We start from the raw sequence: 27,300 nt of genomic DNA on the forward strand, positions 1-27,300 counted from the left end.
CCACTAACCGCTGCCCATGGCTCCGACTGCATCTGAACGGATGGCGTTGAGGCTAGATCCCCTAGAATTACAGCCCCACCACACTTCCACTGCGCACCAAATCACCGCCTCCAATCGCTGCCCACCGATAGCCGATCTCTCCACGCCGTCTGCCGAAAGGTTTCGGTGGCGCCGTAGTTGACAACAACCCCAAATCGACCCCCAACTATAGACCTAAGCGGCGTGATCGACGATTTGTGGACGACAGCGCCGGAACGGCTAACCAGTGTTATGCGGTGGCCGCCGGCGACAGGGAGTCGGTGGGCGGGCAAAACATGGTCGAGCGTCGTCGCAGGCAAGGACCTGATTCGACTGCTGCGCCGGCAACCCAATGCCGAGGAACACCGTCTCTAATACCAATTGTCACACCCCGTGGCCACCGGCGGTGAGGACCGAGGCGTGAGGATCTCGACGAGCTCACCTGGCCGCTTCTCCCCAAGGAAGACGACGACTTGGGGATTTTCTCCGATTCAATTTTCTGTCTCTTCGTTCTGTTGGTGTCGGATCTTTTCTACAGCTACTGCTGCCATGACTTGGGCCTTGGGCTGGCTCTTGAAATGGCACATCGGCCCATAGCACAACCACATCGAATATGGGCCAGAGTCTAGGTGTTACATATCGCTGGACGTGCATCGGCCTGTGACCTATCGAGATGTACGTTGTCTCCATGGCTTTTCTGTACCACAGACTGTCCCAGCTAAAGGAGACATGCATTGCTTATACGGGTCCATGTCCATGATGTAGAGGCTGCTCTTGTGATCGCCATGATGTTTGTCAGCGAAGAGCTTGGAGCCCAGATTGGGGTGGAACGGACGCCCGGCGCTCGACACCAGATACTGACGGCTGAACTTGTGGCAGCTCATCTTCGGTCAGCTCGCGCTTCTTTCACTTCACCTGATTCCTCCATGAAGGAAATTAAGAAGATTGTTTGCGTCAAACATAATTAATCCGACTTGAGGGTTTCTTGATTCAACTTGACCTTGAGGGTACGCTACGCGACTCTTGACGTCGTCGATCCGGACGGTGCGCAAGGCTAAGGCGATGGGCGGCGGCGGCGAGTGGCCGAGGCAGCGGGCGGATGAGAAAGATGCTGCTGCGCTTGCCACTTGAGTCTGCCTCGTCTCCAAAAAGCGTGTGAACCAACCGGTAACCGGAGCCCGGAAGCCCAATGCAAGTGCTCAACAGACAAGAAAAGTTGCCACCCCCGCCCCCGATTGGGCAATGGCGACCGAGAGTGTCGGCATGCAGCGCCACGTGTAGCTTCTTGAGGGCCTCGGTCGCGTCCATTAATTAGCCGCCGCTACTTCCGCTCACGGCTTTCGCCTCCCTCCCCTGATCCTACGCGCGAGAGAGTCGGAGGACGCAATAATCGTCTGCGAGATCGCCATCGCATGCAGCTGAGTCGATCTGCAAGATTGATCGAAAGGAATCTCGCTCCGGCCACAGCGTTGATCATCCATCTCCCAAGGTGTGGATCGATCCTCGGATGGTGGTGGAGGATGATGTCCCGTAGCGCGGGAGCAGGAGGATGTTCGGCTGCGGCTACCGGACGCAGTTCATCAACGGGCGCAAGGACAAGTTCGTGAGGCTCGAGGACGAGGAGGAGGAGGCGCCGGCGAGCCCCCCCGCGCGGGCCATGGACCACCACGGGCACGGCGGCCACGACCACGGCCACGGCGGCGGGTTCCACATGGACAGCTACTTCTCCGGCAACCCGGCCGCGGCGGCGGCCAAGTTCCGGGCGCGGTCGGTGCGCGTGGCGACGGGCGTGATGAACCGGTCGGAGCGGCTCAAGAGCATCGGGCTCGTCTTCCAGGAGGACTTCCGGAAGATGTCCCAGAAGGTGTTCGACCCGCAGGACGCGTTCCTGGCGCGCATGAACCGCGCCTTCGTCTTCGCCTGCATTGTCTCCGTGGCCATCGACCCGCTCTTCCTCTACCTGCTCGCCGTCAAGTACACGGACAAGAACACCTGCATCGGCTTCGACCGCAACCTGGCGACGGTGGCCACCGTGGTGCGCACCGCCGTGGACGCCTTCTACCTCTCCCGCATCGCGCTGCAGTTCCGGACGGCCTACATCGCGCCGTCGTCGCGCGTGTTCGGCCGCGGCGAGCTGGTCATCGACTCGGCAGCCATCGCGCGCCGCTACCTGCGCCGCTTCTTCGCCGTCGACCTCCTCGCCGTGCTGCCGCTGCCGCAGGTCTCCATCTGGAACTTCCTCAACCGGCCCAAGGGCGCCGACCTGCTGCCCACCAAGAACGCGCTGCTCTTCACGGTGCTGGCGCAGTACGTTCCCCGGCTGGTGCGCTTCTACCCCATCACCTCCGAGCTCAAGCGCACCGCCGGCGTCTTCGCCGAGACGGCCTTCGGCGGCGCTGCCTTCTACCTCCTCCTCTACATGCTGGCCAGCCACGTCCGTCCGTCGTCCATCTATGCATCATCAGTGGCAATTTTATATATATATATATATATATATATATATATATATAATCACTCAATTATTTATTTTATTATATATATACACATATATAGATGGTCGGGGCGTTCTGGTACCTGCTGGCCATCGAGCGGCTGGACGACTGCTGGCGGGACAAGTGCCTGAACCTCAACTTCCACCAGTGCCGGACCTACATGTACTGCGGCGGCGGCACCCAGGGGCAGTCGGGATTCCTCGAGTGGCGCACCATGATCCGGCAGGTGCTGCAGCAGGAGTGCGCCCCCGTCGACCGGACCGGCACGGGGTTCCCCTACGGCATCTACACGACGGCGATCCAGTCGGGCATCTACTCCACCGAGAACCTGACGGCCAAGATCCTCTTCTGCCTGTGGTGGGGCCTGCAGAACCTGAGCACCATCGGGCAGGGCCTGGAGACGACGCACTACAAGGGGGAGCAGCTCTTCTCCATCACCCTCGCCCTCGTCGGCCTCATCCTCATGGCGCTCCTCATCGGCAACATGCAGACCTACCTCCAGTCCATGACGCTCCGCCTGGAGGAGATGCGCCTCAAGCGCCGGGACTCGGAGCAGTGGATGCACCACCGTGTCCTCCCCGACGACCTCCGCGACCGCGTCTGGCGGCACAACCAGTACAAGTGGCTCGAGACGCGCGGCGTCGACGAGGACAGCCTCGTCCGCGGCCTGCCCAAGGACCTCCGCCGCGACGTCAAGCGCCACCTCTGCCTCCGCCTCGTCCGCCGCGTCCCGCTCTTCGCCAACATGGACGAGCGCCTCCTCGACGCCATCTGCGAGCGCCTCAAGCCCAGCCTCTGCACCGAGTCCACCTACATCGTGCGGGAGGGGGACCCCGTCGACGAGATGCTCTTCATCATCAGGGGGCGGCTCGAGAGCTCCACCACCGACGGCGGCCGGATGGGCTTCTACAACCGGGGCCTGCTCAAGGAGGGGGACTTCTGCGGCGAGGAGCTGCTCACGTGGGCGCTCGACCCTAAGGCCGCCGCCAACTTCCCGCTCTCCACGCGCACCGTCAGGGCCATCTCCGAGGTCGAGGCCTTCGCCCTCCGCGCTGAGGAGCTCAAGTTCGTCGCCGGCCAGTTCCGGCGGCTGCACAGCAAGCAGCTGCAGCAGACCTTCAGGTTCTACTCGCAGCAGTGGCGGACCTGGGCGTCCTGCTTCATACAGGCCGCCTGGAGGAGGCACCTAAAGCGGAAGGCGGCGGAGCAGCGCCGGCGGGAGGAGGAGGAGATTGAGGCCGACGAGGCGGACGCGTCGGGGGCCTCCACCAGCCGCTTCAAGACCACCCTCCTCGTGTCCAGGTTCGCCAAGAACGCTATGCGCGGCGTGCAGCGGCAGCGATCCGTCAGGACCGACAGCCTCATCATGCTGCCCAAGCCGCCGGAGCCGGACTTCGGATCTATGAACTACTGATCTCGAGCATATCGTCGGTCGTCAAATTATTTATTATTATCTGTAAGTTTTTTTATATACATACAACTGATGAAACTAAAAAAATGGTACTTCAATCTTGGAACCTGAGGGCAGCTTTAGTGTATAGGCTACTCAAAATTGCATGGTAAAGCTATAGTGCATATTGCTCCAACGTTGTCCACCCATATTCAATAATCAATACCAATGTTTTAAATCTCCCGCTATAGCTATTTGAGGTATGGTACCACTATTTAAACTCGTGTAATTTAGCCGCTATAGCCCGGCCCGCCATAGCTTCATTTAGCCAGCTATTAGCTGTTTTTTGAGTCCAGTCGTTAAACCCCTTAGTCTGCTATTTAAAACTATGTTCAATACTAAGATGGGCTCCACACAGGGTAGAAATATCTTTCTTCCCCACCTTTCTTCATCCAGTGACATTTTTTCCCCGGAAGATTGCCATGGCGCCTCCTTCCAATCTCTTCCTCCAATCTACTCCCTCTCTGCCTCCGAATAACCAATCTGATGTACATCGTGAGGAGCGGCTTAGAGGATGGCGGTGGTCAAGCAAATCTGTAGGTCTCGCGGGCATGGGGAGGCGGAGCAGCACAACATCACAGCAAGGTGAGCCGCAGTCCGATTCATACGCCCTCCTTTCTTTTCCTTTTTCCTTTGTGGTGTAGGTGAAATTGAAGAGGCTGGACTTGATCTGAATATTGTGTTGCTATATGTTACCTCAATCAAATATATGTTTGTGTCACATCCACAGGAATTTCTCGATTTCTTCTTGCTGCTTCGTGGTCAACTTTTTTGGGATGGCTGCAGCTGGATGATGAATTTTTGGATCAAGGATGGCCAAAGGAAAGGTCTCACATGCAGATGAAGTGCACCATGAGCTGTTGCTGGTCTTCTTACTTTAATGTTATGCAATAAATCTCTTCACCATCTATTTCTTTTGTTTTATAATTTTTGAGTGATGTGGTGGTAGACACATATGGCAACAGAAACTCCTATTCTAGCTAGCTACTTCCTCTGTTTTGAAATATAAGATATTTTTCTTTGTCCTACGTAAAAATAGTCTAAGTTTGATCAAATCTATACTATATAGATCGAAAATAATTGAAAACAATTCTCACCCAAATTAGACCCGTTGTACCCACTTGTTGGGATTAGGGATGGCAATTGGCACCCGCGGATGCGGGTACCCGCGGATTTTAGATCCGGTGGATGCGGATGCGGGTCTGAAATTTAACCCACAGGTGCACCCCCACCCGCACCCGCAATACACGGGTGCGGGTCTAGAATTTTACCCGCAGGTCTAGAATTTTACCCGCGGGTGAAACCTGCACCCGCACCATACTAAACCCTGGCCCAGATATCAGTTTGGCACAGCCCATTTATCAACATATAAATATCAGAACCTAACCCTAACTCACCTGATCCCACCCCCGCACCTCACATGTTCACAATCTCACTCAGCCGCCACCCACCTGGGCAAGGGCAGCCTGCAGGCTGCTGCCGCCTACCCCTCCTCTCCTAGGCCTACAGCCTCGGCACCTCCCCATCCCAGTGACCAGGCGGCTGGCCGGCGGCGGCCAAGGCGCCTGGCCTCCAGGCTTCAGCGCCCTCGGCTCCTCACGTCCCCAGACCAGCACAGGCAGCCCGCAGGCTGTAGCAGCCCGCCGCCTGGCCACCGGCGGCCCAGGCGGCAAGCGGCAAGCGGCAGGCGCCCAGGCCTCCAGCCCTCACGCCCCAGCTAGCGGCCGGCGAGCAGATCTGCGACCTGCAATTGCAAGCCAGCGAACACCGGGTGGTAGTGGTGGTGTGGTGCTGAATTATTTGTGGACTTCAAAAAATCACTGTAGTAGTTCTCCCTATGTGGCTATGTTGATTGTTCGATGTATTGTAACACTTAATTGTGGATTTATGGTGCTACTACTATGCTGAATTGTAATTTGGTACTTTGAACTTACGGATTTATTGTTAGTTTGCTCTTATTACTTTGGAAATGTGCTGCTTGACTATTAAAATTGAGGAATTTGTGCATTCTTATTATACCTGTTGCTAAACCTGCGGGCACCCGAACCCGCCCGAAATTTGCGGGTGCGGGTGCAAAAATACACCCGCGGGTTTACCTGCGGGCAGGTTTTTCACAGCCCGCGGGTTTGCCTGCGGGTGTGTTTTTTCGCCAAACCCGCAACCGCATCCGCGGGTGCCATCCCTAGTTGGGATTCAGGGAGGTGGAGGGGGTAGTAGACCTATAGAAACTGCGAGCTGGAGAGTGTTTCTGCCCAAAACGATTTTTTTCACCGCATCTTATACCCGCCAACATCTCCAACCGCACCGGACTTCTCTGTTTTGCGCAGCTGCGCCGCGGCGTCTGCCGACAAGGGGGGGTGTTTGTTTTTGCTTTTATTCCGATTTTGGATGGAAAAAATCGAGAAGCACACCCAAACGGTTCGCTTAAGTTTCGATTCAATGGGCCGCCAATTCCCACGGATGCTGCAAACCAACGTGCGGGCAGATTTTCTGAGAAGCGTCGTTCCGCTCGCGCACCTGGTAAGCAGTTCGATTTTTTGCCGACTGCCCATGCGCCCCCTTCCCCGATACACCCTTCTTCTCGGACCAACCCTCCCCTGCGCCCCCTACCCCGTCGACCCTCCTCTGCGCCCCTTTCCCCGCGGCCCCTGTCCTGCGCCGGCGACGAGAATCGCTCCGGCCGTCGCCCCTGACCATGGATCTGTGACGCCAGCCCCTGCCATGGACCGTCGCCGCCCCAGGAAGGTGCACCGCCGCTCCCAGGTAGGTGCGCCGCCACCTTTTTTTCGCTTGCAATAGCGCCGCCGGCCTTGACTGACTCCGGCTCTGGGCTGCAGTGCGCCGCCACCACCCCTGTCATGCGCCGTCGCCTCCCCCAAGAAGTACGCCGCCGCCCCTTTTTTCGGATTGGAGTAGCGCCGCCGGCCCTGACGCCGGTCCCAACCCTGCAGTGCGCCGCCGCCACCTATGCCATGCTCCACTGCCGCCCCCAAGGTGCACCGCCCACCCGTGCAGTGCTGCGCCGCCACCCCTGCAGTGTGCCACCGCCACTCCAAGGTACGCTGCCACCCTTGTTGCTGGATGGATACATATTTTTTGTGCATTGGTGGGATGTGCATTGGGCGGTAGTTGGTAGTACATATTTTTTTTGAAATACTAGATCTTGTATTTTTAGATGGAAAAATCAGGAAAGGTTGTGGAAAAATGGGACTCATTTGCCGCCAAAATTTTCAATGATATTTGCTGCGAAGAAGTTCTTGCGCACAATCACCATCAACAATGTTTGAACAATGTGGGATATGCAAATCTGGTTCGCAAATTTTTTGAACGAACCAAAAGACCATACACTGAAGGGCAAATGAAGAACCGATGGGATGTACTGGAAAAAAAAAGTATACACAATGGAAGACCTTGAACTTAAGAGCCACAGGATTGGGAAGGGATCCTAATACTGGTTGTATTGTTGCTGATGATGATTGGTGGAAGAAACAAGAACAGGTGCGCAATACATTAAGAGACATACATTGTGACTGAAAAATTTGTATTGTTGAACAAATTGTCTAATGAATGCATTAATATATTTTGTAGGCTATGCCAGGATGTACGGCTAATTTCAGATTTGTACCATTTGAGCATGAGCATCAAATGAGAATAATGTTTGAAGCTGTTATAGTTACAAATGAGACATCTTATGTTCCAACAGGGCATGGCAATGATGATGAAGTTGGGGAGGGTGATGCTGCGGGTAATGATGATGAAGAGATAGGTGGGATTGGAACTAGTACAGAGAGGAGGGCAGGAAAAAGGGCTGCACATTAGTCACCTAAGGGAAAGAAGAAGAAGACTTTCAGAGACCAATGCATGAAGCGTTTAGTTGAAGCATATGAGATTAAAGCTTAGAGTAGTAAACACTCTGCTACTTCACAAGTTGTTGATCTTGTTTGAGATGAGATTGGAAGTATGCTGGAGCAATTCATTAATGATGGGGCTGAGGAATGGAGTGATGAGCACTTCTATGCTACACAACTTTTTACCAAGAAGTAGAACCGTGATGTATTCATTACATTGAAGACACCAAATGGAAGGCTGAGTTGGCTAAGGAGGGCATGGGAGAACAGAAAGAAGCATTAGTGTGTTCTTTTTTATTATTATCCTTATGTTCTAGTGTGAGACATTTTTCTTGCATCCTTAAATTTGTTGTGTGTGACTTTGGAGTATTTTTATCTTAAGACATTTATCAGTTGTGCTGTACCAATAAAAAACTTGGCTTGCTAATTATTACTTTTTCACATGCTTTCATTCTATGAGTTCTTCTAGTTGATCTAATGAATCTGGAGGCACTTCTGAGTCTGAAAATATCATGGTTGTTGATGAGTCTAGTGATGATGATGACGATTTCATGGTTGCAATGATTGCTTTGGATTGGATGGCATCAGGCAATTTGCACAAGAAGACAATAGATAATTCCTCAATTCCTATCACAACCGGATTACAATGGGTTGAGATAACATTATAAAACCCAGTTGATTGTTATGACATGTTCCGAATGTGAAGGTCAGTTTTCTTACGGCTTCATGACACCTTGGTTCAAAATTATGGATTGAGATCTAGTAGGAGATACACTAGCAAGGAAGCCTTAGGAATATTTTTATGGGCTTGTGGTTCACCTCAATCTTTTAGGCAATGTAGGAATAAGTTTCGGCGATCATTAGAAACTGTTAGTAGAAAATTTGCAGAAGTTCTTGAATCCATTCTGTGACTAGTTTTTGATATTGTGAGGCCAAAAGATCCACAATTTGGAACAATCCATTCTAAACGGCAAGAGGCTAGGTTCTGTCCGCATTTCGAAGATTGCATAGGTGCAATAGATGGTACTCATATACCGGTGACTATGCCATTAAGTGAGCAACCCAAGTACATTAGCCGCCATGGGTATGCCTCACAGAATGTGATGGCGGTATGTGACTTTGATATGCGGTTCATTTTTGTTGTCACTGGTTGGCCTGGATCTGTTCATGACACTCGTTTACTATTGGATACGCTGCTCACATACAAGGATGAATTTCCACATCCTCATGGTAAGAACAAGCTGCGGTGCAATTTATTTTTTGATAAATAATTCCTCATTGCTACATAAGATGACATAAATTTGATATGCAGAAAAGTACTATCTTGTTGACTCTTGATATGCTAATAGAAAAGGATTTCTTGTACCCTACAAGGGACAAAGGTATCATGTTTCTGAATGGCGTCATGGTCACCAAGTAGTGGGATTTAAAGAGGTGTTCAATCATGCACATTCATCCCTTAGAAATGTGATTGAGCGGTCATTTGGAGTTCTAAAGATGAAGTGGCACATTCTCTTGAACTTGCCCAGTTATCCAGTTAACAAGCGGTCCAAGATTATAGTTGCTTGTATTGCACTTTACAATTTCATTAAGGAATGTGACTTAGAAGATCCGCATTTTCAAGAAGATGTTGAAGATGATAGTCCTCATCCAATTTATGATAAGACAGATGATGGCGGTACTGGAGATGATGTCGATATGAATGCTACCGCTATGGTTTCGTGATTTAGTTGTATCCATCATTTATGTACTCGTAGTTTAGAAAATAGTGCTGGAACATGTATTGGTATATTGTGATATTAATCTATTTGATCTAATAGTAATATTATGTAGTCAATATACTCCAAAAATATAAGAATAATTGAATTCTACTCGTAATCAGAAAAAAATGAGATGTCATCAGCCTCAAGGGCATTTCAGACATTTTACCACTTAACTCGGAGAATCGGCTCAAAATAATCAGGATTGTTAAACACTCAGCTTATTCAGACAGCCGATTCTCCAGGCAGCAGGCTTATCTCAGAATCCTAATTCTCAGAAAAATAAGGTTCAGAAAAGAGAAAACAAACAGGGCCAAGAGCCCCGGCTTCACCGAGATCCTGGGCTGCATCGCGGATGCCTCGTAGTCCGCAACGGAGCGTTCCCATGCCGGGAAGCTGTGGCCGTCGGGGACGTCGAGCAGGAAGGCGTACTCCCCAAGGGTCTCCACTGTTGGCGAGCGGTGGTCGCCGATGCACGGAACGCGAGCTGCTGGAGGTGGACACCGAGTGCGACGAGCACGAAGATGATCACCGGAGGCGACGAACAAGATGAACACACACACGAACAAAAGTGGACACAGGCTGAACAAAATAAACGCACACACGAACACAAGGGTTTGTGCTGCTCAAACTGCCGCAGCGTTTTCTGGTTTTTTCTCTTCCTTTTATTAGCGATCGCCACGCCCAGTAAACGGCCGACGATCCGGCTTGTGCGTGCCACGATCGGCAGCGCGTGTGCCATCCCACACGCACCTTGATGCGCACGATCCAGCGCGCAGTTCGCCGTCCTAGCGCGCGACTCGGACAGACCCCAAGCCGCGCTCTGATCTTAACAGAAAGCAAACGGAAAACAAAAACGCCTAACTAACCGGCACACGGGATTATTCAGCTAACATCCACGATGTCCACCGGCGCGCCACCGCCAAGGCCGTGGATGCGCGCGTGCCCATGATGGTGCGCGCCGTGGTGGCCACACGAGCGGCAGGCGCCATCCGCGGCGGCGAGGCGGTCGAGCAATGTTCTAAATAGCCGGCTATAGCTTCCGCTATAGACGGCTATAGCCTCTATAAAGGGCAATCGCTATGGCATTTATCCCGCTAAAGCCGGCTATAGCTCGCTAAATGCCGGTTATAGCCCGCTAAACATCGTAACGGCAGCATTGCCGCTAAATGCCTTAGCCAGTGATTTAAAACCATGCGGTCGAGTCAGCACCTCCGGCGGGTGGAGGATGCTGGTCCCGGTCCAATGGAACAGCTCCGTCATGGCTTCCTTCCTTCCTCCCTCCCTCGCTCGATGCTGCTGCGGCTCGACGGAGGACTGCGAGTTGCCAGAGATCTGCTGCTTCTCCCTATCGCGCTGCTGCTTGAGTGTTCTGGCGGAGGGTGGAAGGGGATGGGGTGCTGTCTGTCTAGAAGTACCGGGAGACGACACTAGAGACTCGGGAGACATGCAAGCAGTCAAGCAGAGCAGCATGCCGTGGTAACTTCAAGCTCTTGGGCTGCAGTTGGAGCGATTTCTTAGGCTGGTTGGCCTCTTGCCACAAGATCAGTCTACTTTTCCGGCAAAACATTTTTGCTTATGCCGAATTTTATTCCTAGCTACTAATCCCGTGAGGTAGCTACTATCAGTTTTCAGAAGTTTTCGGAAGATATGATTCTTATACATTCCATATACAAGATATCAGATATTTTTTGCATGCTTTATAATCAAGCTGATATTAATAAAGGTGACATTTTTTGTCGAGGAAATCTAGAGATAGAATGGAACGGTTCCATCCCTGATTTTAAGAATGAGATGGCTCTATGCATTGTGTTTGGATGGAGAGATGGAGCCGTTCCATTTCTTCTTTGGTTGGAAGTATGGGGATGGGAGGTGTCAATGCTATGTTATCCACCGTTATAGAGGACCCGCATGTCAGTCACCCAATTCTCTCCATCTCTCTTCCACCATGCTCGAGCTCAGCCATGGCTCCTCCCACACCGCGCAGCTAGCTCCCTCCACCATCCCCCAGCGTTCCTGTCTCGCCCCAAGCTCGGCCGCTGCCAAGCTCCGCCGGTTCCGCGTCGCCCCACCCTCGCGCCGAGCTCGGCCGCCGCCGCCACCGCCGTCGTGCCCGCTCCGCCCTCGCGCTGAGCTCGCTGCCGTCAGTGATCCGCCCTCTGCGCCGAGCTCGCACTGCGCCGAGTTCAGCCACCGTCAGTGCTCCGTTTCCGCGCCAAACTCCGCCTCCACCCGAGCAGCTCCCCACGCCGAGCGCCATCCTTGCCTCAAGCTCGGCCCGTCGCCTCCACACTGAGCTCTGCCACCCGGACCTCGATCCGTGACGATGGCTGCGTCTCATTCTCCGCTGCCGTATCAACCAATCACCGTCCATGGGGAGCGACGCTGTCGAAGTGGGATGGCTCGGTTCGATGAATTTTGTGGAACTGAGTGTGACAGACATGCCGAGTTAAAATGCATAATTAAGCGTAACCGCCATTCTTTGGCGCAATAGCTCAATTAAGTGTAACTTGACAGGTTGTTTCCAACCCACAGGCCGATCGAAACAAACCAAAAGTCTCACACGAAGGCGAGCGCAGAAGGTACCAGAATGATAAAATCTTACAAAAAATAGTAATTAAAACTAAGACTTTTACAAAACCGCTTTAAATTTAAAATTTACAAAAGAAATGACAACACCGAAGTGACAACACGGAAGAGAATCTAACTTACAGAGCATTTTTACTAGAGAATAAATAAAACAAACTAAATAATTCGAGAACTACCAAGACGTGAAGATAAGGCGCCACATCGAGCCCACTGATATGACACCTAGTTAGCTCCTAAACCTGAAATAGAGTAAACAACAAACCCTGAGCAACTAATACTCAGCAAGACTTACCCGACTATTGGGTATACTTAGCCCACATATCTAGACATGCAAGACATTTGGCTGGTGGTTTATTTTGCAGAAAAAATATCTAAAAGGTGGATCCTTATTTTCAATATTTTAGCTCCAAATTCTATATAGATTAACTATAATCTAATATTTGCTTAAACTAACTAGAGCATACATGGTAGAGCAAATATATTATAATTCAATGTAACCATCATGATAAATGTATAATCCATATTCTATATTGTATCACTACGATGCGGTGCTGCGATCAAGGTGCTCATATCCGAGAGCGACTGACGGCGAATCGATTTGAATTAACCTTGCAAGGTAGACCTAACCAACACGGCACGTAAAGGCCCCATTGGATCTCACACACCAACCTTTCCCCTCCCAGCCTCGAACTACAGGAACCAGCCCAACGACATATGGTCAGCCGAGCTCAACGTGAGACCACCAAAAGTAAACATAGGCATCCCTAATTCTCCGCGACTACTCGACTCGCCCCAAGAGTTGGGTGCGGGTTCCTGTACTTTCGAAACAAAGCAGTACTCGGCTTACCGGTTTCGACTACCTCCTACTCCCGGTATGCGGCTAGTACAATTCAAACATGATCACATGGCCAGACAATGAACGGTCCTTAACCGACACATACGGGGCTAACCTCTCCCCGCCCGGTCTTCCAAATTCTTTTCCTTTCCTACATATGCCAATATTCCGTATATTCGCAATAATGAGATAACCTACATCTCGCGAGTGACTAGAAATCACTCGACTTCTACCGAGATCTAGTAAGCATAGCGTGTCTATCGTCCTATTCATACTAGTATTCTCAAGAAAACCTAGGGATCATGCAACTAGGGTTCCAATCAATTCCTAAACCTAATGCACAAGTATTAGAAACACATATATAGGTGTCATAAATTTGAAATAATAGGACATGCACCGGAGCATGCCTGAGGGTAACACTAAGTTAGTGTTAATATTAACAAGGCCTTGGGCCCTTCCGACCATTGGGCCGGGTCTTCACGAATCCCCTCTCAATCTTGCTTCACCGATCCTGAGCTTCAGGATCCATCTGTAGTCGACGTTCTCACCACGTATTCTATACGAATGCATATGAAATGCCAATTAATGTACATGCATATAAATAATGCGGATACAATTTCATAAACACGAAGCAACTATTGACCGAGTATAAATGCTACAATTCTCATATAATTACGACTGTCAGCCCTACTACTACCGGTCAGACCGGTATACCAAACCGGTCAGACCGGTCTGGCCTGTGTGCGACTCGAGACCAAAAATCCGGAGTATCCGGACGTATTCTCGGAGTATCCGAACTCCCAAGCCCGGAGTATTCGGACATAAACTCGGAGTAGCTAAACCACTACAAACGCGGAGTATCCAGACAAATGGCCGGAGTCTCCGGACCCATATCGGTCAGACTGGTCCAAGCACCGGTCAGACCGGCTGGCCGAAAATAAATCCTAGCTAAGTCATATAACACTGGTTTAGCTCTCTAATTGAATTTAACCTGATTCTTCTTAATTGTAAACTATTCTTTAATTTCCAAATAAACCAACACATGAAGAATTCACTAACACCTCAACTATATTTTCTAGGCTGGAAACTTGTATAGTGGACTACACATGCCTAAACTAAACCACTGCCTCGGTTTCATAATTTTTGGACTAACAGATTTGCCAAAACTAATTAAATGAGTCTAAACACCACTTAAACTCTACTATGGGCAAAAAGTACATTTCGCAAGAACAAATATTTTTCCCTTATAGATACAGACGTAACCAATCTAACAAAACTAACTTTGTATTTGTACCATTTTTCCTTGATTTATTAGGCAACCTGCAAGTTTTCGCTGAAATAATAAAAATCAGAAACCAACTACCGGAGACTCTGGGTTTTACCCCAGATTCTCCGGACACAATGTCCGGAGTTTCCGGGTTCCCTAGTCCGGAGAATCCGAACGTATATCCAGAGTTTCCGGGTATATCTAAACAGTAGCCAACCTTGCACACCCATGGTGAATGGCGGTGCGCGCGGCGCACGGAGCGGTAGAGAAAGGGCCGGAAAAGGGATGGGGAAGGTGGAGGAGCTCACCAGGAATCCATTCCCACGATCGATTTGGGTGGAGGAGGACCGAAGGAGCGGATCGACGCGAAGGGGCGGAGCTTGAGTGGTGCTCCCATGGTGGTCGGCGGTAGGCCGTCGATTCCGGCCAGAGGAAGCTTGAGCGAGGCTCGTGGAGGTGCGGAACACGGTTGGGGAGGCTCTCGCGAAAGGAATCGACGAACGGCGGCCGGGGGTGGCCGGGGCGCCGGCGGAGGCGAGCTCAGCTCGGTTCAGCACGTCCCGAGCTGGAGGAGGAAAAAAGAAATGAGAGAGAAAGGAGTACAGGGCCGGGTATTTATAGACGCCCAACCACCTGGTCTGGAGTATCCGGGCGTAATTTCGGAGTGTCCGGGCTGGTCCGGACTATCTAGACATATTTTCGGACTATCCGGGCCCAACCAGTTCCAAGGCGATAAAATTTAGATTAAGTCGATTCTGATTTTTGAAAATGATTCGAACCCTTTGTCACAAATCGTTTTAAACGAAATTTCCTCATCACCTAGGTTAAATTACTAGCAAAATTTTATTTAGTGGTTTTGTTCATGCAGGTTTAATGCTAATGATCATGTTAACCCCTTGACTAACCTTAATTACAGGTGATTAACACCAGGGGTGTTACAATCCTACCCCTTAAAGAAATCTCGTCTCGAGATTTAGAGAAAAAGAAAAAGGGCTGAGAATAGACTTCTAAAAACTGTATGTGACATCCAAAGGAAATTAAGGGACACTTGGAGAAAGAAAACTCAAATAAAAACTCGACTCCAAGTTGCTTACACGAGATCAACAGAAATCCTGACATCAATTGAATCAAATTCTTTTTGGTTGGGACCAGGAATCATTGGAATATCAACTAAAAGTTTTTGCCCAGGAATATTCTTGCTCAATAATGTTTATTAATTGAGTTGCATGATGTAAAATGCACATGTTGCTATGCACGTTATGCTATGCACGTTAGTGGCAATGATCCCCAGGAACTCAAATGTAAACAACCCATTAGCATGGTTGCTCTCCGAGAGCCTACCCCCTTAATGAACAAACGCAGAGGAAAAACAGTTCCAAGTAGCGCACAAAAGTAATGTCAATGTAGTTACATCCACACGTACTTAAGCACCAGCGCGCACCCAGTAGCACCATCGCATGGCGGACGCACACGCGAGGCCCTAGGTCCCGTCGCGGCACTACAGGTTAGGGGACAAAACTCCACCACATATAATGAATAATAGCAATCGAATAACACAATGGATTAAAGAAGTCGAAAACAGCTAGCAAATATACTCAAAAGCACGAATACTCACGGTCAGCTAAACTACCACCAACTTTTCCCATGATCATGCAGTAAGCTGGCAAATGCAATGTGATATCACACAATAGTGTGGTTGCCATGACTAATTGAGCGAAAGAGTAAACTAACATGGTCCTGATATTGAATTCAAGGTGATTAAAATAAGAGAATTAGATCGAGATTTGAAAAAGAAAAGCTGACTGGTCAACGGACCATGGAAATAAAGGGGTCGTGAGCTAAATAGAACGTGAAAGAACTCAAGAAGAGCTCCATAATGGTTTGAGCCGGTTTTCTTCAGAGGACAAGTTTCTAGAATACGAAATCGGTAGAAGAAGATTTTTCCACAAATAAAAATCGTCTCCGTTTTCCGCTGGGTAACATATCCTGAAACTTACTGTTTGTGATAGCAAGGAGAGCAGCAGTAGAGGATTATATAGCTGAACAGAAGAAGAGATACTGAACGCGATCCTGTTCATGAAGGATGACTATGATATCTATGATCACATTTTTAATTTATTCATATTCATTCGAGCAAGAATACAGGTAAATCCATTTTAGGCATAGGAATCAAGACAGTTAGAAATAACAAATATCGATGCCAGAAGAACACTAGGATGTTTCTAGTCATTAAGAATGGCTGGGATGGATTATCCGAGAGCATTGGAACAAATGGCCTAGAGACGAGGATATACGATCTCAAATTAACATTGACCAATAGTAGAAAAAGGTTTGGATAAAATAAAATGATCACGGAACCACTCATGGTAGGGAAGTGTGTGTGTGTGTGTGTGTGTGTGTGTGTGTGTGTGTGTGTGTGTGTGTGTGTGTGTGTGTGTGTGTGTGTGTGTGTGTATATAAATAAGAATAACTAAGGGTTTCATCTAAGGATAATATTCTTATCTCAAATCTTGGGCAAAACATGGATCAGAAGAGTTCATCCTCAAAAATAAGAAACATTCACAACACTACTGGATTCATAATTTTGAGCGGGGACTGTTTGAACCAAAAAGATAGGTTTTGTTCAAATATATGCATTAGTTTTCTTAACCCTTAAGGCCAAAACCATCGAAACTGAGTTGGGCATGACTAGATTTGCTTTTATTAAAATGACTATCCTCAAAATAGGAAGTGGCATAAATTGAAACACCAGAAATAGTACTCAATTTTTTTTTGGTCAATTTTTCCTAAACTGCAATTTCAAACTTACCTAAGTCAAAGCTTAAATTTCTTAACGGTTGTACATTTTTTTTTAGAAAACAGAGCTCAACAACATTAACCATAAATCAAATTTTATTCCTATCTTGACTAGCGTACTAGACCATGAATCGGCTTTTTTCTATAGTTGAGAGTTTTGAAGAAAAGTGATCTAGATGACCAAAACCACGACAACACCTAGGAACTTGTGAGGCGTGCTAATATGTAAATAAAATTGATACCGAACGCTAATAAACGAATGGTACAAACACTAATCATACATGTTGTTTTGCTTTGGGCGTTTATTAAACAATATGAGTAACATGATGCATACATGCATGACCTATGGGTCTTCACCAAAAAAAAACTTTTGCCAAATCAACTATGGCAATATACGGAGATCATTGCGGTGGCACCATATATACTCTCTCTATATATACTAGTCGTTTGCTACTAACCTTTCCTACGTAAACGGGGTCAGTGTACCTGCAGAAAAATCACAATATATATCTATTCACCACTACTAAATGGCTAGGAGTTAGTTGATAGGGCTTACGATCTAATTTCCCCTAATCTGTTAATCGCAAGGAAACGTATTTTTTTCTTCTGAAACTCATTTTTAGTTTTGAAAACACCAAAATAATAATGCTGGTACCCCGGTGCATTTCAGTTCTGATACCAGCTGTGACAGACCCGACGAGTTAAAATGCTTAATTAAGCGTAAACGCCATTCTTTGGCACATTAACTTAATTAAGTGTAACTTGACAGGCTGTTTCCAACCCACAGCCGATCGAAACACACCAGAAGTCTCACACGAAGGCGAGCACAGAAGGCACAGCATGATAAAATCTTACAAAAAATAGTAATTAAAACTAAGACTTTTACAAAAACAGCTTTAAATTTAAAATTTACAAAAGAAATGACAGCACGGAAGAGAATCTAACTTACAGAGCATTTTTACTAGAGAATAAATAAAACAAACTAAATAATTCGAGAACTACCGAGACGTGAAGATAAGGCGCCACATCGAGCCCACCGATATGACACCTAGTTAGCTCCTAAACATGAAATAGGGTAAACAACAAACTCTGAGCAACTAATACTCAGCAAGACTTACCCGACTATTTGGTATACTTAGCCCACATATCTAGACATGCAAGACATTTGGCTGGTGGTTTATTTTGAAAAAAAAAGCATCTAAAAGGTGGATCCTTATTTTCAATATTTTAGCTCTAGGTTATATATAAATTAACTATAATCTAATATTTGTTTAAACCAACTAGAGCACACATGATATAGCAAATATACTATAATTCAATGTAATCATCATAAAAAATGTATAATCCATATTCCATATTGTATCACTACGATGCGGTGCTGCGATCAAGTTGCTCATATCCGAGAGCGACTGACGGCGAATCGATTCGATTTAACCTTGCAAGGTGGACCTAATCAACACGGCACGCAAAGGCCCTGTCGGACCTCACACACCAACCTTTCCCCTCCCCGCCTCGAACTATTGGAACCAGTCCAACGACATATGGTCAGCCGAGCTCAACGTGAGACCACCAAAAGTAATCATATGCATCCCCAATTCTCCGCGACTACTCGACTCGCCCCAGGAGTTGGGTGCGGGTTCCTGTACTTTCGAAACAAAGCAGTACTCGGCTTACCGGTTTCGACTACCTCCTACTCCCCGATATGCGGCTAGTACAATTCAAACATGATCACAGGGCCAGATAACGAACGGTCCTTAACCGACACAGATGGGGCTAACCTCTCCCTGCCCGGTCTTCCAAATTCTTTTCCTTTCCTACATATGCCAATATTCCATATATTCCGAATAATGAGATAACCTACATCTCGCGAGTGACTAGAAATCACTCGACATCTACCGAGATCTAGTAAGCATAGCGTGTCTATCGTCCTATTCATACTAGTATTCTCAAGGAAACCTAGGGATCATGCAACTAGGGTTCCAATCAATTCCTAAACCTAATACACAAGTATTAGAAACACATATACAGGTGTCATAAATTTGAAATAATAGGGCTTGCCTGAGGGTAACACTAAGTTAGTGTTAATATTAACAAGGCATTGGGCCCTTCCGACCATTGGGCCAGGTCTTCACGAATTCCCTCTCAATCCCGCTTCACTGATCCTGAGCTTCACGATCCATCTGTAGTCGACGTTCTCACCACGAATTCTATACGAATGCATATGAAATGCCAATTAATGTACATACATATAAATAATGCGGATACAATTTCATAAACACGAAGCAACTATTGACCGAGTATAAATGCTACAATTCTCATATAATTACGACTGTCAGCCCTACTACTACCGGTCAGACCGGTCTGGCCTGTGTGCGACTCGAGACCAAAAATCCGGAGTATTCGGACATATTCTCGGAGTTGAAAGTGATCGGGTGCTCTAGCCTAAGAGGGGGAGGGGGTGAATTAGGCACTAATAAAAACTTAGACCTATGGCTCCAACTAGTTTGCACAAAACTTAAACTAAAACATGCTATCAATATGTGCAACTAGGTTGTTCTAGTGTAAAACCCCTATCCCAAAAGAGTTTAGCAACCTATAGCCTTTCCTATCAAGAAACTATTCTATGAAAGTAAAGGCATACAAATTACTAGAATGAAATGCGGAAGCTTAAAGAGCGGGATAGGAGATAGCAAACTCTTGACGCGGGTGTTTATCCCGTGGTTCGGTTAGCCACAAAGGCACACCTACATCCACGTTGTTGTAGCACTCACTAAGAGTATTGCTACTCGGCCACCAAGTCTCTTCCGTGAACACAATCACGGTCACCTTGGCCCCGGGTTCCACTAAGGAGCTTCTCCACAAAGGATGGGGGTCTCCACGTCCCCCGCACAAAGGTGTCGTCGCCGCTCCACACCAAGTCGGAGGGTCGATGACGTTGCCGGCGAGCTCCACGCTCCAAGGTGCCGGCGCACCAAGCTCTTGTTTTGGTTCACTAATGAACCACAGCACAAAGGCTCTAAGCCTTGCAAACTCACTCACTAAGAGCTAATCCTTTACACAACACTCTCAAAGTGTGCTAAGGGCTAAGGATATGATCTTGATGCTTTTGTATGGCTTGGAGATGTTCTTGGGTGTGTGTGGGATGTCCAGCAACTCCAGCAATCTTCAAATGGCCGGGGTGAGGCGTATATATAGGCCACCAAGTCTTGTAGCCGTTGCTCCAACGGTTAGCTGAAAATCTGCGTACCACCGGAAGAACCGATGCCTCTTGGCAGGGTAGCGTCGGTTCATCCGGTCACTCATAACACGAAGTAGCCGTTGGACTCCTGACGACTGACGCAGAGACCACCGGTTGAACCGATGCTTTGCACCGATGCCTCACCGGTTCAACCGGTGCTGAAGGAATCTTCTCCTGGACGCTGACGTCATTACACCGGTGGTATGCACCGATGCCCCATCGGTTGAACCGGTGCTGAAGACACTTCTCCTGGGCACTGACATCGCCTCTGGTACAAAGGACGGCCAATGCACCGATGCCCCATTTTGACCCGTCGGTTCAACCGGTGCCTGTAGGCTGACTTGGCTTCGATTTCCTCCTGCACCAAACATCGTAGCGTCGGTTCTTCCGACAAGCGTCGGATGCACCGGTGCCCCTGGCGTCGGTTCTTCCGGTGCTCCTGATCCGAAGAGCTTTCAGGGCGCTGCCCTGAGACCCGCGAGGGGCGGCTCCCCCTCGACCCCCGTCCGCTAACCGGGTAGCGGAACCCCCGTAGGGGCTGCCCTTCGGGCCTTGCTACGCCTATTTTCTCTTTCTCTTTGTCATCACTTGAACCTAAAAGTCTGAGAATGATCATCTTAACAATCATATTAGTCCAAGTGTTGTGTTGTCATTCGATCACCAAAATCACTCGAAATGGCATAAATGGTGCCATGTTCGTTACAGGAGTATCCGGACTCCCAAGCCCGGAGTATTCGGACATAAACTCGGAGTAGCTAAACCACTACAAACCCGGAGTATCCGGACAAATAGCCGGAGTCTCCGGACCCATATTGGTCAGACTGGTCCAAGCACCGGTCAGACCGGCTGGCCGAAAATAAACCCTAACTAAGTCATATAACACTGGTTTAGCTCTCTAATTGAATTTAACCTGATTCTTCTTAATTGTAAACTATTCTTTAATTTCCAAATAAACCAACACATGAAGAATTCACTAACACCTCAACTATATTTTCTAGGCCGGAAACTTGTATAGTGGACTACACATGCCTAAACTAAACCACTGCCTCGGTTTCATAATTTTTGGACTAACAGATTTGCGGAAACTAATTAAATGAGTCTAAATACCACTTAAACTCTACTATGGGCAAAAACTACATTTCGCAAGAACAAATATTTTTCCCTTGTAGATACAGACGTAACCAATCTAACAAAACTAACTTTGTATTTGTACCATTTTTCCTTGATTTATTAGGCAACCTGCAAGTTTTCGCTGAAATAATAAAAATCAGAAACCAACCACCGGAGACTCCGGATTTGACCCCAGATTCTCCGGACACAATGTCCGGAGTTTCCGGATAATTGTCCGGAGTTTCCGGGATCCCTAGTCCGGAGAATCCGAACGTATATCCAGAGTTTCCGGGTATACCTAAACAGTAGCAAACCTCGCGCACCCATGGTGAATGGCGGTGCGCGCGGCACACTGAGCGGCGGAGAAAGGGCCGGAAAAGGGATGGGGAAGGTGGAGGAGCTCACCATGAATCCATTCTCATGATCGATTTGGGTGGAGGAGGAGCGGATCGACGCGAAAGGGCGGAGCTCGAGTGGTGCTCCCATGGTGGTCGGCGGTAGGGCCATCGATTCCGGCCGGAGGAAGCTCGAGCGAGGCTCGTGGAGGTGCGGTGGAGGTGCGGGACACGGTTGGGGAGGCTCTCGCGAAAGGAATCGACGAACGGCGGCCGGAGGTGGCCGGGGCGCCGGCGGAGGCGAGCTCAGCTCGGTTCGGCACGTCCCGAGCTGGAGGAGGAAAAAGGAAATGAGAGAGAAAGGAGTACGGGCCAGGTATTTATAGACGCCCAACCACCTAGTCCGGAGTATCCGGGCGTAATTCCGGAGTGTCCAGGCAGGTCCGGACTATCTGGACATATTTTCGGACTATCCGGGCCCAACCAGTTCCAAGGCGATAAAATTTAGATTAAGTCGATTCTGATTTTTGAAAATGGTTCGAACCCTTTATCACAAATAGTTTTAAACGAAATTTCCTCATCACCTAGGTTAAATTACTAGCAAAATTTTATTTATTGGTTTTGTTCATGCATGTTTAATGCTAATGATCATGTTAACCCCTTAACTAACCTTAATTATAGGTGATTAACACCCGGGGTGTTACACTGAGCCACCCCGCATCTGGAAGGAATATCCACTACCTGGAACGGATCCATCCCCACACTCGCGAACCAAACGTAGAATGCAGTGGCTCCATTCCATTCCACTCTTCAACCAAACACTACCCTATTGTCTTATTCTTTCTTTGTATATGCCTAGCAATGCTATAAGCAACGAGATATTAAAATCTCAAACTATATGGTGAATAAACATTTGGTACTACTTGTGTTTCTATGAATATAACACATGTGAACAGTAGTTTATTTTTTAAACACGTGCATGTGCATCTCTGCTAGTTTATAAAAAAATAATATTTTAAATGTAAATGAGAATAATTAAATTTATAATGAAATATAATGTCATAATTTGCTTATTTGATGTGTTAGATGTTAATATTCTTCTCTATAAATTTGGTCAAATTTAGACTACTTTGATTTAGAATAAAACAAAATACCTTATATTTTAGGAGGGAGTATTTGTTTCTTTTAACTGTTGCATATTTTGTCTATGAAGCCGTGCAGACAGTTTTGTAGAAACTGTGTTCACACGGACTTGTTCGTCAAAAATCAAGCAAGCCACGTTCGTTTAGGTAAGCCACCGGCAAGCAGCAGGAAGCATAAACTGGGTCGACCCACAATAACCAATTGGGGCATCACCGGGTCAGTACTATGATGGATCGATTGGTTGTGGTTCGCTCCCTGGTTGGGTCTTTCCTTTTGTATGTGAACTCGCCGTCCAGTGAGAACCATTTCATAGCAACCAGTACAAAATTAAATCAAATGCTTTCACGACTCAGGCCTTGCAAACTAAACAAATTGATGGAGCAGTTCAATGATAATTCTTCCTATTCAAGAATTGTTTTTGATAACCATGTGCAATTCAAACTTTTTTTATGAAAACCCATTCGATTCAAACTATGGAATAACGGAAACTAGTAAAATATTTGTACCACAAAGGCACTAATCAGCAATACCTGCTGCAGAAATTAAGCTGGCTATGGAGAACAGCAACACACGTGCACAGGAAGACCTCAGTGGAACATCTCCAGTGCGTCATATCCGGGCCAGAGATGGCGTCAACTACGACGGCGGCCGGTGTGAGCTCGCCGTCCGCCTCCAGGAAGAGTCTCACCAGGTTCTTGGAGTAGCCGCTCAGGGCCGCGCCCTCCTGCTCCGCCACCACCGGCATGGACGCCTTGGACTTCCCCACGTTCCAGAACACCACCTGCGGCACAGTGAACACCTCGGCGGCGAACTTGTCGCAGATGCCCTGGTACTCTTTCTTCCACACAGACGCGCCGCCTGTCCACCCGTCAAAGTCCATGTCGCTCAGCACGAACACCCTCTTAACCATCATGTGTCCTTGCGCAGCCCGCCAGCCACCGCCAGCTGCAGGATCTTGCTGAACACGCCTTCTCCTTGAGGTTGGCGCCGCGCACCTTGTGTAGCTGGTGCGTCTTGTCGAAGGTGATCACGCGCCCCTTCCATGGCTCCTGGCTGAGCTCAGAGATGAGGAGACCCAGAGCGACGGCCGCGGAGGCTGGTTGGTCAGCGGCGGCGGCGCCAGAGAGCCCGCGCACCGCGATGCAGTTGGCCAGGCGGCCCTCAGCGGCAAGGGAGGCCGCCATGCGGCGCCACTGGAGCTCCGCCGCCTCGTCGTGCTCGCCCTTGAACGCCGCGGCGATGAGCTCGTGCGGCAGCACCCCATCTGCTGGCCTAGAAAAAAAAACATCCTGGCGTGGCCGGTGCGCACCTCGTCGAAGAAACTGCCCAGGCGGCGCTTGTCGTGCTTCTGGAACACCTCCTTGTACTTGCGCATGGTGACAGACGCCACGCGCGCGCGTACGGCAGCTCTCCAAACTTGCACGCGCACATGTACACATCTGGGAGCTCGAGCGCCTTGCCCAGCGGCACCAGCATACCAGCACCTCGCGGCGGAGCCGGTCGCGGATGCGGTAGGCGTACGTAGGTGCTTGTCCGAGAGGGCGACGTTTCTCAGCGCTAGTTCGCTAGGGTCGTTCCTAGCGAAAGGTGCTGTTTATCTTCTTCCTCACCCCTTTTCCTTCCTTCTTCTTTCTTCCTTCCTCTTTCCTCCCGTCGCCCCTGCCGTTGACCGCCTCCTCCGGCTCCGGCGGCCTCCGCCGCCACCCTCCGCCGCTGCCCACCCTAACCGAGCCCGCCACCGCGCCGCCCAGCCGATGTCGCGTCGTCTTCTTCTTGCCCCCGCCACCGCCCATCGATTATCCGGCCCCGAGCGCCGCCGCGTCCTCCGCCAGCCAAGCCACCTCCACCACCGGGCCGCCACCACCCTTGGCCCCCTCCTCTGTAGCCGGTGGTATGCCTGCTAATGGGGTTGAACCCTCCCCAAATCCGCCCCTACCCATATTTCAAGAGCCCTAACTACCACCCACCCCGACCCACCCCGTCGGCCCAATGGTCCAACCCGTCCCAACCCGAAGTTACGACAGAAGATGATATGCGACTTACGCGCCGATCTATTTCCATAGCGCCCCAACCCGTCCCAACCCGTCTGTGTCGTCAACCCAACCCACCCCAATTTATTTTATAGTGTCACACATTTCCATCCATTCAATGGTACCCATATTAAAACCCACCAAAAAACTTGTCAAGCCTCGCCCCATTAGCAGGAGTAGCCGGTGGCCATGGGAGCCGCCCCCACATCCGGCACCCCGAAAATCTAAAGGACGCCGCCGCCTCCCGCCACTACCCTAGCCGCCGCCGACCTCGCCGGCAGCCGCTCCGCCCACCTCCCACCCTCCCTGGCCGCCCCCTCCCCCTCCCCAAGACTGCAGCTCGCCGATGCCTGAGGAGCCGTGCGCTGCTACCCGCGCGCCGTATAAGAAAACGTTGTCCGGGATGTTGAGGTACACCTGGCTGGACTCGCGCGGGAAGATGCGGTGGGCGATGGCCTCGCAGAGCAGACCGAAAAATCTACTTGTACCAGCGACCGGTGAGCCTATCCAACGGTTGCATACACGCGCGGGCTCCGGGATACGAGAAAAGGTAGGGATGAAAACGGTCGGAAACAATCGGTGAATGACTCCACCATTTTCACTTTCACATTTTTTCATCGGAAACAAAAAGAGGTACGGTATTTTCGGAAACAAAAACGATGCCGGTATTCCGGTAATTTCGAAAACGAAAATATACGATCGAGAACACATCGATAACGGTCGAAACCCATCAAAACGATATTTAAAAAACGATAAACGATATTTAAAAAACGATAAATATATCAAACAATAGAACATAACATTAACTATATGACTTGACACATCTCATCTCATATGCAAGTAGTGAAGATTCCATTAAGATATTAATCCAAATATCGAACCAATCCGTGATAACTAACACATAGTAGCATGCACGATAGTATGGCACAAGTTACACACAACATAAGTGACATAGTCATACATGATCATTAACCAAATTCAAATAGAGACTTAAACATAAACTAGTATGTCATTAAGAATAGTGCTAATGCCGGGCTGCAGGCTGCCTATGCCTACAGCTGAACCTCCGCAAGCTATTGGGCCGGGGAAAGCATGTGTTGGACTGGGCTTCAAATACGGTAATACCGGCGGTAAATTACTGGATAAATACGGTAATTTTCGAAAACGGTCGATAGAGGCTGAAATTGTTTTCGCTTTCAGTTTCGGATAAAAATACCGTTTTCGTTTCCGTATTTTCGGTAGCAGTTTTCATTTTCATTTACACCAGAATCTCGGTAAAATCTCGAAAACGGTTCCCGATAATCGAAAATTTTTGTTTTCGTTTTCAACCCTAAGAAAAAGGTACCCAGCTGGAAGCGAAATGTTCGGATGGGGATAGTTTTCTTTATTCGAGTGGAGCCCGCATGGTCAAACCTTTCCTGCCTCACAGGCAGCACAACCAGCCAAAATGTTTTGCCTGGAGAAGCACCGCGTAAGGCGCGAGGCAGGAAATGAACCTCCGAACCGAGCGGAGGCATTTTACCAAAATAGGCACACCCGTCATCCATGCCTCGTCTCACCACACCTTTCTTCCCCGAGCTGCTCTACCGCCTCGTGCACGGCGCCGACGCCCGCAAGCTCGCCAAGGAGAAGGTGGGCGTCGCGAAGATTAGGCGCAAGGTCGCGGAGGTCCGCGCCGCCCGGCTGGCCGGCACGAAGCGCGCTCGCGGCAACACCGCTGCGCCACAGCCCGCTGCCGCGCCCGTGCTTGCCGATTTCGTCAGCGCCGCGCTCTGAACCTCGAGACCAAGTTGTAACGAACATGACACTATTTATGCCATTTCAAGTGATTTTGATGATCGTATGACAACGCAATCAATGGGACTAATGATTTTGTTAAGTGAATATTTCTAGATCACAGGGATGAAGTAAAAAGGCCATGCAAATCAAAACACGAAGAAAGAACTCAAAAAAAACACTGAATTGGACGAGTTCTACTGAAACCAGTACCACCGGAAGAACCGATGCCCATAGCATCAGTGCATCCGTTGGTTGTCGGAAGATCCGATGCCCTGGCTTTGGCACAAGTCTGTGCGCCTCTAGAGATCAAGTGAAGAAAAAAGTGAAGCACCGGATGAACCGACGGTGTTAAGAGAGGCATCGGTGCATTCAATGTATTATTTTCCAGAGACGATGTCAAGCGCACAAGAGCCAATCTTTCAGCACCGGTTGAACCGGTTGTGCGTCGGAGCAATGATGTCAGCAAAGGCAATGGCTACATGGAGATAAAGAGGCACCGGTTGAACCGACACCATATCATCGGTTAAACCGGTGGTCGCCAACTCAGCTGCAGAAGCGTCAGAGAAGCCAACGGCTAGTTTCAGCTTGTGAGTGACCGGAAGAACCGATG

The 27,300-nt window shown here is 49.1% G+C and overlaps 1 protein-coding gene and 1 pseudogene across 1 annotated transcript; one reads left to right on the forward strand and one right to left on the reverse strand.

Moving 5' to 3' along the window:
* Positions 1–1,567: 1,567 nt before the first annotated feature.
* LOC120658836 (putative cyclic nucleotide-gated ion channel 7) lies at positions 1,568–3,924 on the forward strand. The gene is made up of 2 exons (XM_039936994.1): positions 1,568–2,452; positions 2,572–3,924. Exons 1-2 carry the CDS (start codon positions 1,568–1,570, stop codon positions 3,922–3,924), a joined length of 2,238 nt encoding a protein of 745 aa, XP_039792928.1.
* Positions 3,925–23,401: 19,477 nt separating this feature from the next.
* LOC120662630 lies at positions 23,402–24,674 on the reverse strand (annotated as a pseudogene).
* Positions 24,675–27,300: the final 2,626 nt, after the last annotated feature.

Source organism: Panicum virgatum, chromosome 2N, assembly GCF_016808335.1.
Source record: "Panicum virgatum strain AP13 chromosome 2N, P.virgatum_v5, whole genome shotgun sequence".
In the NCBI taxonomy this organism is placed as follows: Eukaryota; Viridiplantae; Streptophyta; class Magnoliopsida; order Poales; family Poaceae; genus Panicum; species Panicum virgatum.

Bases quoted from the DNA above. Each gene is read 5' to 3' on its own strand.
- LOC120658836 (XM_039936994.1), top strand. From the start codon at position 1,568: ATGTTCGGCTGCGGCTACCGGACGCAGTTCATCAACGGGCGCAAGGAC. The intron at 2,453-2,571 runs GTCCGTCCGTCG...ACACATATATAG, and splicing joins TCTACATGCTGGCCAGCCAC to ATGGTCGGGGCGTTCTGGTA.